This window comes from Sipha flava, unplaced genomic scaffold (genome assembly GCF_003268045.1).
Source record: "Sipha flava isolate LNK unplaced genomic scaffold, YSA_version1 196_pilon_pilon, whole genome shotgun sequence".
In the NCBI taxonomy this organism is placed as follows: Eukaryota; Metazoa; Arthropoda; class Insecta; order Hemiptera; family Aphididae; genus Sipha; species Sipha flava.
In genome coordinates, this window is record NW_020272770.1 from 555,115 (window position 1) to 570,050 (window position 14,936).

The following is a 14,936-nucleotide window of genomic DNA, read 5'->3' on the forward strand; positions in this document are numbered from 1 at the left end:
AGGTAAATTATTCTCAAATATTTACCTTATTTAAATTAGAATTGCACTGATTCATTAACATTTCTTTGATATTTTCAAATAATTGAGAACGTCTATTATGTATCAACAGATTCTTGTATTGCGAAAAATTTCATTCGACGTCCACTGACGTGATCAGTGCATAATTGAAATAAACCAAATTTCAATAGAATTCAAGTGTCCTAATTCATTCGGTTCGTTGTTTCCCTCAGTGCCACTTAAAATATTTGAAATTTTACGAAGTATACTAAAACTTTTGTTTTTTTCTATTACTTTTTTAAGTTTTCCGCTACTGATTTTATAGTCTTTGGTTGTGTATTAATTATGTTAATTTCGTCTATAACTTTGTTTACAATGTTTATTGAATCGACTAGTTTTAATCCACGTTTTTTCAAGCTGGGTAATCGATTTAGATACAGTACCAAACTTTGCTTTAATACAAACCAAATTTGCGTTTAATTGTTGGTCGTCCAACATATTTTTTACTTTAAATATAGAATCTAAATCGTCATTCAACTCTATAAAAACATTTCGAATAGTTTGTATATGTTCACAATAATAGTCTATTGCATCTAACCATGTCCTCCGACGAATAATTATAGGTTCAGATGGTAGCATTACTTCAGGAGCTTTGTTTTAAAAAATTTTACTTAATATTGTACTTTTAAAAAAGTTTTTTAATATTTGAAATGAGTTTGTCTACTTTTGGAAACATGTTACGAACCTCATCTACTAAAAGAAGACCATGAACCAAACACGTATAGTAATCCATTTTGGAATGAAAAACTTTTATTACAGATGCCAATTTAATCATATATGATGCTGTGTCACTAACAAAAAGTAATACATCGTCATGCTAAGTACCGTTGGGCCATAATAAAGCCATTGATCTATTAAATAACTTTGCTACTATCGAATTATTAATTTTTTCCAACACCTCGTATGTCAATAACATAATTTTTCCAGGACAATCAATTTTTAGTACACCAATTATTACATTAACTACATACCTACCTTCCATTGCTATCAGTTGTCTCATTAATTGATAACTACATTTTTTTTCTCCTGGACCCTTATTTTATCCATTATCTCGTTATAAAGATCGTTTACATTATATTTTCGAAGTGTCCACTCACCAAGCACATCTCTTTGCATATATTTTTCTAAAAAATTCTAAAAATTTTTTTCTAAAAAAATAAGTGTTTTTAAGTTTATAATGTGGTACATATATTTGCAGATAGAAAAGTTTTACATAAATCTGAATTGAATTCCAATAGTTTTGGGTTACAATTTGCAACCAGTTGTTGCAAATTATTTGTTTTTTTATTTTCTATATGTGTTATCTTCTGATGTGTCAGGTTTTGTATGATACTAAAATGTTTTTCACTTGTTACATTCACGTTACAGATTTTACAAACTAAAATAAAATTATCTGTTGAAAATACAGATTCACCAAACTCGATCACAAAATTATGCAAACGATAAGATTTTGTCGATATTTCTTTTGGCATATTAGTTAATACAAAAATTAAATGCACAATAAAACGTAGTACACACGCGGCAAATGTTCTAGAATTAAATAATTATTTTACTACGTACAATTTGTAATACTAAATAAACATAATAAATAATTTGATTTCACTTTATTGCCATCTAATCTAACTATTAACAATTAAAATATACTTAGTCTCTATCGTTTTTATGAGAAATTTCACAGTTAAATATATTAATTTTTAACCTTGATTCACGAAAAATATTCACCGAAGTACATTATTTTCGAAAAACCTTCAACATATGCACTAAAAACTTAAAATATTCGCTTATAATAAAACATATGTTCTTTAAACCCAAAAATGTCAAAAAATTTAAAAATATGCACTAAAAACTTTGAGCTTTTGATCACAAACGTTGTGAAATGTATTTTGTGCTTACTCTGCATACAATAAAGTTAACCAGCAAGAATATGCAAATGCATGAAAGTCCTTGTCCTAAACATTACATTCACAAGTGACATAACATACATGCAGTCATAACATGTACCGTTGATCGATAGTAAATTACCATAGCAAATATAGTATATCGTATACTTGTGTTCAAAACTTACTTTCGGAATTCGTATACGAGCATATTGTTGCTAATATAACGGCAACGAGCAGCAATTTAAAGTGGAAGCAGAGCTTGTATTTTCTGTTTGTCTGAAAAACAAAAAAACAACAATCGATTAGCAGCGAATATTAATTATGTTGTGTGTCAAAAAAATAGTTAAATAATCGTTACGAGTGACAGCGGACAGCACACGTACTCGCGTGGAAATGATAATAATTACGCCCAATGTTTGGAGATTGGCTACGGTGATTCGGATCCACGTATTCGTGGAGATCCGTTCGATTTCGTACACTTTCCTCGTATACAAATAGTATTATCTAAATATCGCCGGCTTTCACCGATTTTCTGACTTTTTGTCGTCTTGTATGACTAGTGAAAATCCAGAACATTGTTGTTCCGTTGTGTTTTACGTTAATCGTCGTGGTTGCCTAATGTCGATTGTATAATTTTACCGAAGTCAACGCACAAACAACAATACTAAGTAGTGTCTATATATTATATCATTGAACGACAACGACGACGTATTCTGTTTTCGGTTTATGATAATGTACAAGAAAACTAGAGTTTCTTGTCAACAAGTTCCTTTAACGGTGTTCGGTTATACAGCCTTAAAGTCGTAACGCAATAGCAAACTCAAGTATTATTAAATGTTATGTTATGGAAGTTTAATTTTACAAAAAAAAATTTTACATTTTATTTGAAATTATATTTTTAATTGCTTTGCGCGGCAGGTTACTACATAAAAGTGCTTACAGACTATAATTTTGCAACGTACAATCTTGTTCGTTATCTTCACGAGTCGTAATTAAATGTCGGGCTTTTTGATTTTAATGTTATTTTTTATTAAGCTAATTAATAAAAATTTTAATAAATTCGTGTTTCTAGGATTACATTAAAACCACGCGAATCCAACCAGCCTTCGCGTTATCTTACGCCTGGAAAGTAATGTTCATCGATTCCGGTGTGCAATGAAGTCGTACAGTGGATAAGATAAAGAAAAAGAGAAAGATATATATATATATACGTATAAAGAGAAATAGAAAGAAACCACTCATGTAAAAAATCGTAAAAGAATACACGCAGTCCTTTCATTTTTTAATTTTTCGTACATTATTTAATTAACACGAACTGGAACAAAGTCGAAAGCCAAAACAATAACGTTCAAAACAGAGATCAGCAATTATTGTACATCCATGCATAGATAATATTATAATAAACTTGATCCCAGTGTTTAAAACAGTCTGAAAAATCTCATCCTGCGCAAGCTACACGCATGTGTGTTTTCGGACTGCTCAGCTTTCTCCGACAACCGACTCGCACACGCACATACGCGCAACAGTCCATTCGCATCGTTTTTCCCTACAATTGCACAACGCGTGATCTGAATACAGATTAATTAGACAACGCTTAACAGAAGACACAGTTCTCATGATATCTAATTGTTGAGTGGACGGTCAACCTAAAAAGTACACACATGTGAAACGCGTACGCATTGTTTTTTCGACAACAACCTTGGCCGACCGTAAGCACGATTTTAGGTCGAGTGGACCTTTTGCTACGCACCACCATAACTACAATGTTATATCGTAACCACCAAGTATGGTCACTATAATCGCTAACGACCGACTTCCTCGTTTTTAGTACGAAGTATATGGTACAAGTAAATTTTATTTTTTTTTTTTTTGTCAACTAATAATTTTCATTTTCATACAGTATTATTGATATAATTACTGTTATTCAAGATCGACTATATGTCATTACGTTTGATTATTTTTTCATGAACATATCGTCACGGACATATTTTTCGTTTCATAATTGCTGCCGGCCCTAGCGAACACTATCCTTTTAGATTCCGAGTGAAGCGAGCAACGTATTTTAAGTCCCCAATAAACGCTAAAATGTTTTTGTCGTACCGATTGTACTGCAATGTGTTCACTCTCGGCGTTGATCACGGATGCTCGACAACGGTAACACGGTAACTTGGTAATAGAATGTTAATGCTTAACATTGTAGAGCAAGGGACATCTTATGTCACTGGTGAAGAAACGGTTTCCTAGTTGGTACTCACGTGCACGTACAAATATTGACTATGATACGTTTCATTTGTACATGCTTTATTTGTGGCTTTCGTTAGCCGCAACAGGGCGTAGCCCCCTGGTTCACCTTGGACACGCTCTACATGAACCTCGACACATTATTTCGTGGTCCCCGTCATTTTTATTTATTTTTTTTTTTCAGAACGCACATATTACTGCCGCGTTTATGTATGAACGTTTGGATCCAGTAATCGCTCGCGTACATGGAAATTATTTTAAATACTTAAAAATAATCGTTTTGTTACGTAACCCTCCGCGGCCGTGCGTCCGCGCAGTTTTCCCGAAATTCTTATGAGAAGGAAAATATTTCGGACAAAAACTCTTGGCGAAATTGTTTAGTTCTTTCTTCGAAAACTGCGTGAAATCGAATTTTCAGTAATTGAAAATTTCGTTATTTATGAATGAATGAAAAAAAAAAAAAGAGAAATACAAAATTATCGTTCTCCTTTATACATTCTTATAACTTCACACACACACACAAAAAAAAAATATATATATAACATTATAAAAAGAACGAGCCGGTGTAGTGTGTATAGTGTATATACTCTTCAAGGGAAACCTACCAAATGGTGACCCACTATTCCGTAACCTCATTGTTGTTTTTATAACAATTGTCTTTTTCGTGTATATATTAACTATCACGTATAAAATATTTCAACCGTATGTACATCACACGACGATAGAATCATACCGTTCGCCAACATTTATGAAACAAAAGTGATGAGAGGTTAAGAAAACATGCTAGGTACGTAAATAGCGTTTCATGATGTGTTTTAATTAAAACGTCTGACCAAGAACACCGCATCTCATGATCTATACATATTTTTGAAATTTGATTTTACTTACAAGTACCATTAGCTGCTCCGACCAACGATTCTAATCAGAAATCAAATGCGGTAAACCGTCCAGTGTGTTTTCCGGTGTTTATAATTATATCTCAGCCATATATATACACGTCATAATAATACGGATAATGCGTCCGAGACTTTCTGAATTTTTCTTTAGTCGTAACGTAGTTTAACCTCGAATATTTGAAACGACCTTTGCGATCTTAGTTCATATGCTCCGGACAGAGCTATGGGACGTAATCGTTAAGGAAACAAACCGTACTGCGTTTATCTACAACGCATGCATAAAAGAGACTTAAACGAGATCTAAAACATCCAACTGCTAAACGCACTGACTTTGCGTGATACAGGTTTATGTCTCTCTATCCATCGCAAATACGATAAATGTTTGTGGTCAAACACCGCTGTCACCCTCATAACATCACCCAGTTGCACAAGGTGTGGTTGCGTTGAACTCGGATAACCCATACACACATACATCGGTCAAAACGAATATTGCGCAGATATTATCAATGGCACACGCATAAAGTCATGCCCATTTGTGTAGTTCGCCGCACAGCCTCCGGGTGGTACCGGGTGGTAATGGGCGTTGTCGCTGGACCATATTATATTCTATATTTTTATGGTATGTGTGTGTGTGTGTATTTGCTCGTATAACGTTTTCCTTTGCCTCTCTCGTACAAGCGGTCGTATAACGAAAGCCAAAAACCATGACTTGATCGTTTACAAAAACTGATCTCGTCCGACCAACCGTAATAATTGATATTCCGTTCAGTACCGACGTGTTGCGTTATTATGATCACAGTTTTTACATTGTGTGAATAATAATAATAATAATAATGTGGTCAATGCTCTTGCGAAGTGAAAAACTGAAACGCGCAAGAGGGGACCGTATTATTATATGGTACCTACAGTAACACGGTATAGTAATAATAACAATAATGATAATAATAATAATAAAAATATAATAGTGATGGAGAGAAAAAAAATGGGCAATTTATTATACACACCGCCATCGCACGTGTATAGCTTTTCCGCCGGTCACCATGGTGCTCGTACGTATTATAATTTTATCACGATGACGATCTGCTGCGATTAGTCGAGCATCGTAATTTTTCAGTCCGTCAAAAAACGCTTAAAACACGTCTCCGGACGTGAACTTGTACACTAAACGAATGACGAGCTTCGTAATCGTAGCAGTGCATCGGCCCGACACGGCTTACCCCGATCGTGTTGTTAGGTACACAACCGATGGTGTTTCGCAAAAATATTTCGCATAATATAACCAGTGGTATTTACCTAAACGGTGGTACGATCGGTATGTACTGGACTCGGTCTTCACCACCGCTGCAAAGTTGTATATATCTACCGCGATGTCCGTTATGTCGGCCGAGTGTATGAGTGAAAAGAAACGTAGAAGAAACGTACACAAGACTAAATCGTCGAGTAAAAGCGTATCGAAGGCACATTATTATTGTATACTCCTAAATGCGAGAATAGCGTGTTATATATACGTATAAGTGCCTACTACGCGTATACGAAAGATACCGACTGAATAGCATACGTATGCGTACATAGAATCTCTTTGAAGTGCCCTCAGGTTTCTATAAACAATTTTATTGTTCCAAGCACCAGTCATTGTTTTGCGACTAGAACGGATTGACCTTTCAATCCGTTTAAAGTACATCGTGAATATAATTTAATACATGATAACTCCGAAGGTTAAACAATCCACAGCGGTATAATCCGGCAAATTATAGAATACGTTTAATTGAGTCATGACGAAAAGAAAAATAAATGAAATATAAAGGAATTCTACGAACAATATATATTAATTATTATAATCGATGCTGTTTAACACGCGTGTTTTTAGCTTAAGTCATGCGTGCGTTTTTTATTGACAGTCGTTTATTTTCATATCGAGTACCAATTTTACTCGTTGATAAACTGGACCGAGTGATAAACAACAATACGTTTCGATATCCAGTAATTACGATTACTGTTGGCCTTGAAACATTTATATTTTGCAAGCAAATTTTTTCATAAAAAACCAAGTTTTTTAATTCATGGTCCAAATTCCGAAATCTTTTACGGCCGACGGCATTTGTTCCGTTACGTAAATCCCTTTTTCGTTCGGTAAACATTTCGAACGTTTCGCGAAAACGAACCCGTAGAACTCAAAACACGTAAGTAATTGTTTAAAATGATTACACGTACGGCTAACCGATTTGGTTTCCAAAAATGTCGGTCATCGGTCACTTTCGCGACGCCTGCATAGGTAGGAGGAGCCTACTGTTCGACACTGTTTAGCTCTGATCCACTCGATGGCGCGCGTAAGTAGCATATATCATTAAATCGAGCGGTCGACAATAATTATTACGATTTTTCGACGCAGCGATTTCAACGTAAACCTGGTCAATGTTAAGTGGTCTCATAATAATAATAATACAAATTCGTGTACGGCCACCGACATTGCAACACACGGTAATTACGTAAACCGTATTATCTCGGTAGCATTCGGTTTGCTCGGCGCGAGTGCGTATGATATAATACGGTTGCATGTGTTGCCGGCGTAAGTTCGGTTCAGCGGTACTTCCACGGCGTACGCCGCCGTGCGCTCCGACTCGGGCGAGCGCCTAAGGCTGCGATCACAGTGGCACCGACGTCGGTCGGCCGATAAAATTGGTCGACAGTTGTTCGTTTCAATGCAACGAGTGCAGGTTATAGAGCGTAAAATGGATGTCCCCTGATATTCGTGTTTGGAAACAAGTTCTGCTGTTAAATATTTATTATTAAAAAAGCTAAAGTATCACGCGAATGACATTTTTAAGGAAAACATAGAGAATTTCATACATTGTTTCACCAACTTTTAGAACAACATAAAGATTTTCTACTATGGTCCCATGAGCTCCGTCATTCACGGACAAAACTTATTGATTTCTCGCAGTCCATGATGAAAACGTAATATTATAAAATAACATTCGCGTTTGAATTGATTACGTCGACCGAATGGGCCGATAAAAACAAACGAAATTGAATTTTGTCCGACGTCGGTGTGATCGGCCGATGCGGTCGGAGGCACTGAGACCACTTGTACAACATACTACTTTGTTTAAAATGATCGGGCGAGTTTCACCGACGTCGGTCGTGGGTCGAACGGCCGACTTCGGTGCCACTGCGACCGCGGCCTAAAACGTAAACCGTCCGGTGGCTTTTCGTCGCGTACGACGCAGCGTTACCTTGCCGGTTCCTGGGGCGCGCGAGTTGTGCCGACGTATCGACGCGTGCACCGTTACGTTTTCGAATTCACGGCGATCGAACGGAAAATTACCAACGACATTGGAAAGCCGAACCGTTGCTATGTTTTTCCAGTCGACTGTATCGTCCGCGTGCGACGGTCGCCGCGTAAAGGGAACCGCGCGTTGTCCGCGCCGGAGAAAACCCGAAATCGCCAGTGGAAAACGGGTCGAAACGGGATGGTCCTGGAAACGTTCGTGCTTTGCGCGCGGACCGAATCGATCGCGTAACAGCTTCTAATCGCGGTGTCTCGCGAACGTACGGATTTTTCGGACAAAAACAAACTTGGTTAATAAATCGGAACGCGAACATTTAAAGAGAAAAAATGCGCGACCTACGTGTGTTCATTGCGCCGCGCACATTATCCGTACGGCGTGTACCGCTGCGTAACCTTCGGCAACAGTTTGTCGTCGGTTCGAATCGTTTCCAAAGAATCCCGGTGCCCCGGGGACGTGGCGCGCGCGCGGCAGCGAGTTTGACCGAATTCGAGACGGCTCGTTAATCGATTTTTGCTACGCGTTGACGGTTGTTTTTTTTTTTTTGCCTGGGCGTAATGAGAAAAATACCAAACGATTTTTCACGGCTTATTACGGTTAGAGACTTCGGCAGGATGATAGAACATTGTAATACGCGTGCAGTGTAATGCTCGTACGTGGACGATCGCTCCGGGAGAATATATATAAAAAAAAAATAATAATAAACGTTTATCGTTGAATCGAACGAACTGCTGCGACGATCTTCGGCTAGAAACAATACGTATTTTTCAATACGTGTTTGCTGATTCAAAGTCGAGCAGTTGAGTACAGTTACTCACGCGCACATATATATATATATATATATATATAAATAAAAAGCCGTACGAACCGTGTTCACTACCATATAGAGTTCACGAATAATTTAACGTGACACAACTACATTTCACATGCTAATCGATTATTCTATAAAAACGTTTTTTTGTGTAACAACTTCGATCCAAATTAAACAATTATAATTAAAAATATACCGAAATCGTTTTTACGCCGATATAACAAACCAATCATTCCAAACAAATTCAACACCGTATTTACCGTACAAATTATTGTTAAATCAGTTGTATTCATATTGGACCGCAACAATGAGTAAGAAAACCAAACATACGCAATGAGTATAAGACCAATTTGTCAAATGAAAGTTAACGACCTTTAAAATGATAAACAGCCATGAAATCGTTTAGTGGTAATCGAATATAATAGAAACAAATTAAATAATAGACATAAAATACAGCAACGAATTCGTAAACATTTTATATATTTTCGAGTAAATGCGCTTAAAAATGATAATCGAGATGAAATAATATTGATTTATGTCCACATTTTTACGTTATTTCGTTATTTTTTCTCTCCGAAGCTGTCAAACTACACATAATATGAAAACATTCGTGTTACAAGTTTCCGTAGAGAATTATTTGAATTTTACACCGTCGATTATATCTGCAGCAGTAAGTTTTAGAAAAGTCAGGCTAAACTTCAAGGACAACTTCTCGAAGGTCGGTAAGTCTATAGTCTGATTGTTTACCACATTTCGGATTATTTTCATTCGACATCGTTCCGCTGTATGGAAATATTTATCGAGACAAAATAAATGTGTTATAACTTTTTCAATATTATTTCAGACATTATTACAAACATAGTATACATTTTAAAACGTGCATCCGGCTATCATGACAATAATAATTCTGAGAAAAAAATCTCGTACGTATTTAAATAATTTACCAGAAAATATTATTGACAACTTTCTTTCGACAGCTTTGTATAAATATGGATGATAAAAATACATTCTAGTTGGATTTTAACCGGTTTAAGAAGCCGGACGATTCTGATTAAATCACATCATTCCGTGTTCGAAATTTCATTTGTTTATGTTTTTATTTAAAACACGCGAAACGGACTGGATAAAAACTCAAGTACAACCATGAACGCTGGCAGGACAATACCAACAAACGGAACAACCTGAATACACGTACCTGACCGATTCCTGTTGTATTCGTTCGTTCGTGATCGATTTAAGTACTTGCACGTCATATCGAAACGTATATTGTTGTTGCCAATCAACTAAAACCGAACGGCAGCGACGTGATTAAGAACAAACATAAATCCGCGCGTGCGTTATAATTTGAAAATCTACTTTTCCAGTCCATGTTACAATTCGGTGTGGATTTTTCCTTCGTTTTTTTTTTTTCTGCGAAGGTTACTTTTCCTTTCACCCGAAATGCACGAAGTACAAATATTATACTAATATATATATATATGTGTGTGTGTGTGCGTGTGTGCTACAGATTCATGACAAATGTGTGTAGTGTACCGGGCCATTGGCGAAAAAAATTACCAAGCGAATTGTAATTTTAGTCGTTTAGACTGTACACGTGATTCGCCTGTTATAATATTTGTTCCGAACAGACTACAACTAGTAGTATATTATGTGGGTCATACACACAGACACGCGCGCGTACACTCACGAATATTAATCAAAATTTCTTAAGCTTTTAGTAATAAATTATAAAATTGTATGTTAAAATAATGTTTCTTGTACTTGGTAATAGTTTTGATAACAGTCGTAAATCAGTAACTTTTACTTGTGACGTATCACACGTAGCCAATACTATTCTGTCTACATTTTCAGACGTTATTACTTCAAAAATTGATTTAGCAATAGCTTTTGAGAATATTCAAAATCATTTGTACGAATAAAATCTGCAAAACGAATTTAAACTTTTGAGAATAAAAATCAACCAAAATAAATCCATACACATTATTTATATGCTACGTCCTGATATCCGCTCCTTAGTGAAACTTAAAAATAACATAATCCTTCCTGAAAAAGTCGTCAGATGTTTAGATATTGAATCGGATAAAAAAACTAAATCGGGCCAGCCACATTAAATTAAAAATATAAACACGTAATCTAAGATTCCATCAACTCCGGAAAATTTTTAAATCCAAACTTTTATCTCTCAACACTAAAACTCTTTTATACAAGTAACTAATTCGCTCTATAATGACTTAGGGCATCCAATCTTGGGAATCAGCATAAAATTATAACATTATGACTCTCCAGTTTTTCCAATCTAAATGTTTTTGTCTCATAACTACTAATACCCCGTGATATGTAAGTAACCATACGCCACACCACAAATACCAATAAAAACTCTAGTAGCTTCACACATGTACCTATATAAAAAAAATTTCACAGTTACACCCGCAGTCACACAAACCCACTCTTGTCCATACTCTCATCCATTACTCATCCGAGTAATACTTCCCGTCTCCACGAATGAAAACGGACAAGAATCAATCGGCTCATCAACTAATTAAAAAAGAAAAATAATTAAAAGATTTATTAACTAGTTCAATAGCCTCACGGTCTCATTCTCGAGATAGTGTTACTACGCGTCTCCTTCTATTACGTAAGGTAAAAATCTTAAATGTAGTATACGAGCCAAGAAAAAACCGATATGAATAATGGAATCTAGTTTTAAAATTGTTAACGTTCGTTTAAAATTATTCTGCCAGTGAAACGAAGTATAATAACTTTTATTTTTTTTTTTTTTCGATAAAACATACGGTCTTACTGGTCTGTATTAGAACACTTGACCGTTTCATTTTGGCACGTTATAGTTGATTCGACCGATATTGTTTGGCACGCATTTTTCCCACCCGTGCGAACGAATCACTCGCGCGATATCCGATACGCAAAGAAATCTACTCAACACACGCGTGTACGCGCGTTTGTAACACGACTGCACTTGTACATGTAAAGTGCTTATAATGTACACGTATACGTGTGTAATAATATAATTTACGCGCGGTGGATATAAGCTCTGCGCGCGTTGATTAATAGTGGCCGGGTGAAAGCGAAACGCTCTCGAGCCGTACATGTATGTACCTGCAGCGCTGCAGCTGTGCAGCTGGTCGGCCTCTCGCGCGCGGAGAAAAATCGTGAGGTGCACTCCGGTCGCTCATTGGAACACCGCAGATTGCCGGACGTTTAACGAGTCGAAAACCCGAGTGGGATGATGATTATAATAATAATAATAATAATAATAGTAGTAGTAGTAATGATTATTGTAAAACGAACGGTATTTTATTATAATAAGCCTATTGGTCTGCCGAAAGGACTTTCACTGTCCGGTGTGCGGCGCGTGAACGGCGATCGGCGACGTGCATCCGTCCCGTATGGAACTCCGGTGCTGCGCAGGGAGGGGGGGGAGGAGTCCAACGAAAAAACCGAACGGAGCCAATAGTACAAAACGAGAAAATTAAGAAAATAAAGTAACGCGCGCGCGTACGTTGTTATTGTTACCGTGCACACAGGTCCAGTAGCGTCATTTCCAGCCGGTCAAACGTATGATAATAATGCGATATCGTTTCCGCGCGATTTATATTGACGGTCGTACTGTCTCGTCGTGTTCTTTGGTCGCCGATCGCATTGCGCCCCGAATACTTAAGTAGGAAATAAAACGGGCACCAGCGACTTTCGCGTTCCGATTAGTAATTTCTGATACCCGTACGGGAGAGGTTAGTCGCGGGCTTGCTTGGTGGTTGACTTCGACAGTTTCGTTGTATTATTTTTTTTTCCCCCGCCACATAATTCCAATAATACATCACTTGTAACACATTTGCCATCAGGAAGTGTGCGTAATACCCAGGACGCAAATGTATACGTATAACACAGTTGCTGCGCCTGACTAATGATAATTAAAAAAAGAAAAAAAACAGCACGCTCATAATTCGTATTAACGGTAGTCTAATAATTGCAATCAATGACTAATTTCTCGACAAATATACGCATTATCGCATAATCTAATTTATAAATAATAAAAAAAAAAAAATTATGAATTCGACGTCGTCAGGCGTATTTGTATTTGTTTTGCGGTACAATTAAAAATAACATTATTTAATCATCGTTATATTTGCTAACTCTATTCAACAAAAATTAGAAATAATACTTCATACTCGAAAAAAAGTGCATTCGCGTTACTATAAAGTAAATGTAATTTGCATTTTTGTGTAAAATTAAAATATACATTATTGATAAGATTTCACTTTTTTTTTTTTATTTAAAGTGTATTTGAAAACAGATTTCTAAAATCAGCAATCTAAATTATTACTTTGTTTTACTATTACTACAGATTATAATAATCACGAATTAAATATATTCATAAGCCGAGACATCGTGCCCAGTACTGATATTGAATTCAACACAGACATTTCGGATATATCTACACGGGTTTATTATTACGTTTTGAATTTCTAAGTCGATGGCGTCCGACTTAGTGCGCCTGCTTATAATTTGAAAAACTGTTTTTAGCCCATTGTTACGTTGAAAAATCCGAAATGTATTATGTCATCGTGCATTTTACACACGCACTCACACACACACACACACACACACACAATATATCTTGCTATCAATATTAATAACCCGTCGTAAAGCGTTTAAAAATAATATTCAATCTACATGTATTGAACATTATAAGATATTCTACCACTTCACAAATCAATATCTACGATATTTTAACGCGTGTTCCTGTATTGTCTGTCGGTGAGCTCATCTTAATAATATACGCATTAAGTACTTGGTAGTCGGCCGCACATGGTTTTCCAGTTTTGTCTTCCGTTTCTTCGTTCCGAAACCGGTTCTTTAACGTTCACTATACATGTATTTTTCGTAAAATAATACAGAAAAAATACACGTATGTTTACCTATGAATATAGATTTTTTTTTCGTCTCATTGTACGTACACAACATATACGTGTATTATGTTTATTTATTTTATTATTTTTTAACAGTTTTTATTCCTGTGTGTTATTTTCCTTTCAGGGTCAGACGATGGCCACACACAAGAAATACACACAACACGCTGCGTGCGTAGTACACCTACACTGCATCTGAATATCACATATTATCATGTTGACTCCGAACCGTAGAGGCGTACACTTTTCACTCGTATCAGCTACATTTCGAAAGACAATATCAAAGCGTGAACCTACCGCGTGATAAAAGCGTTTTTTAATAGTTTTAACAGTTCTGCAACAACCGTAATACGACACGAATACAGCGATTTCAAGGAGGCATTCGATAGAATTATAAAACTTAAAACATAGTTATAGATATTTTGACACTCGCATAGTTGCCGACGATACGCGTTTTAAGTTGTGATACATGCACGTCTGAATCGGACTGGAATCCTTCGACGCGAAACCGCGTTTGAAAAATATGAACTGTTTTAAACGAGTCACCAAAAACATAAAGGGTTGATTTATTATTTTCATTTTAGATTACCTGTACCGTACAGATTTAGTAACGAAAAAAGCGAATGAAACGTATTATTTATCTCGACAAACTAGTATAAATTCAGCGTATTGGTCTATTCGAAACTATAAAGAATATATACTCTACCGGTCAACGTTCATGGATACGATTGCGAAATCCGATAAGTTGTTGACAAGAAATCAACCTTTATTTTTTTTTCTCCGAGTACGAATCGTCATCAGCAACGTGAGCTTCGTAAGGCACCTAAGACTCGAGTTCT

General features: G+C 36.2%; 1 protein-coding gene across 1 annotated transcript in view; it reads right to left on the minus strand.

Moving 5' to 3' along the window:
- LOC112681746 (probable chitinase 10) overlaps positions 1 to 14,936 on the minus strand; it is a 33,893-nt gene that overhangs the window by 15,727 nt on the left and 3,230 nt on the right. Inside the window, exon 2 of the mRNA XM_025552047.1 lies at positions 2,123 to 2,213. Coding sequence (XP_025407832.1) covers positions 2,123 to 2,213 — 91 coding nt within the window. The remainder of the gene's footprint in view (positions 1 to 2,122; positions 2,214 to 14,936) is intronic.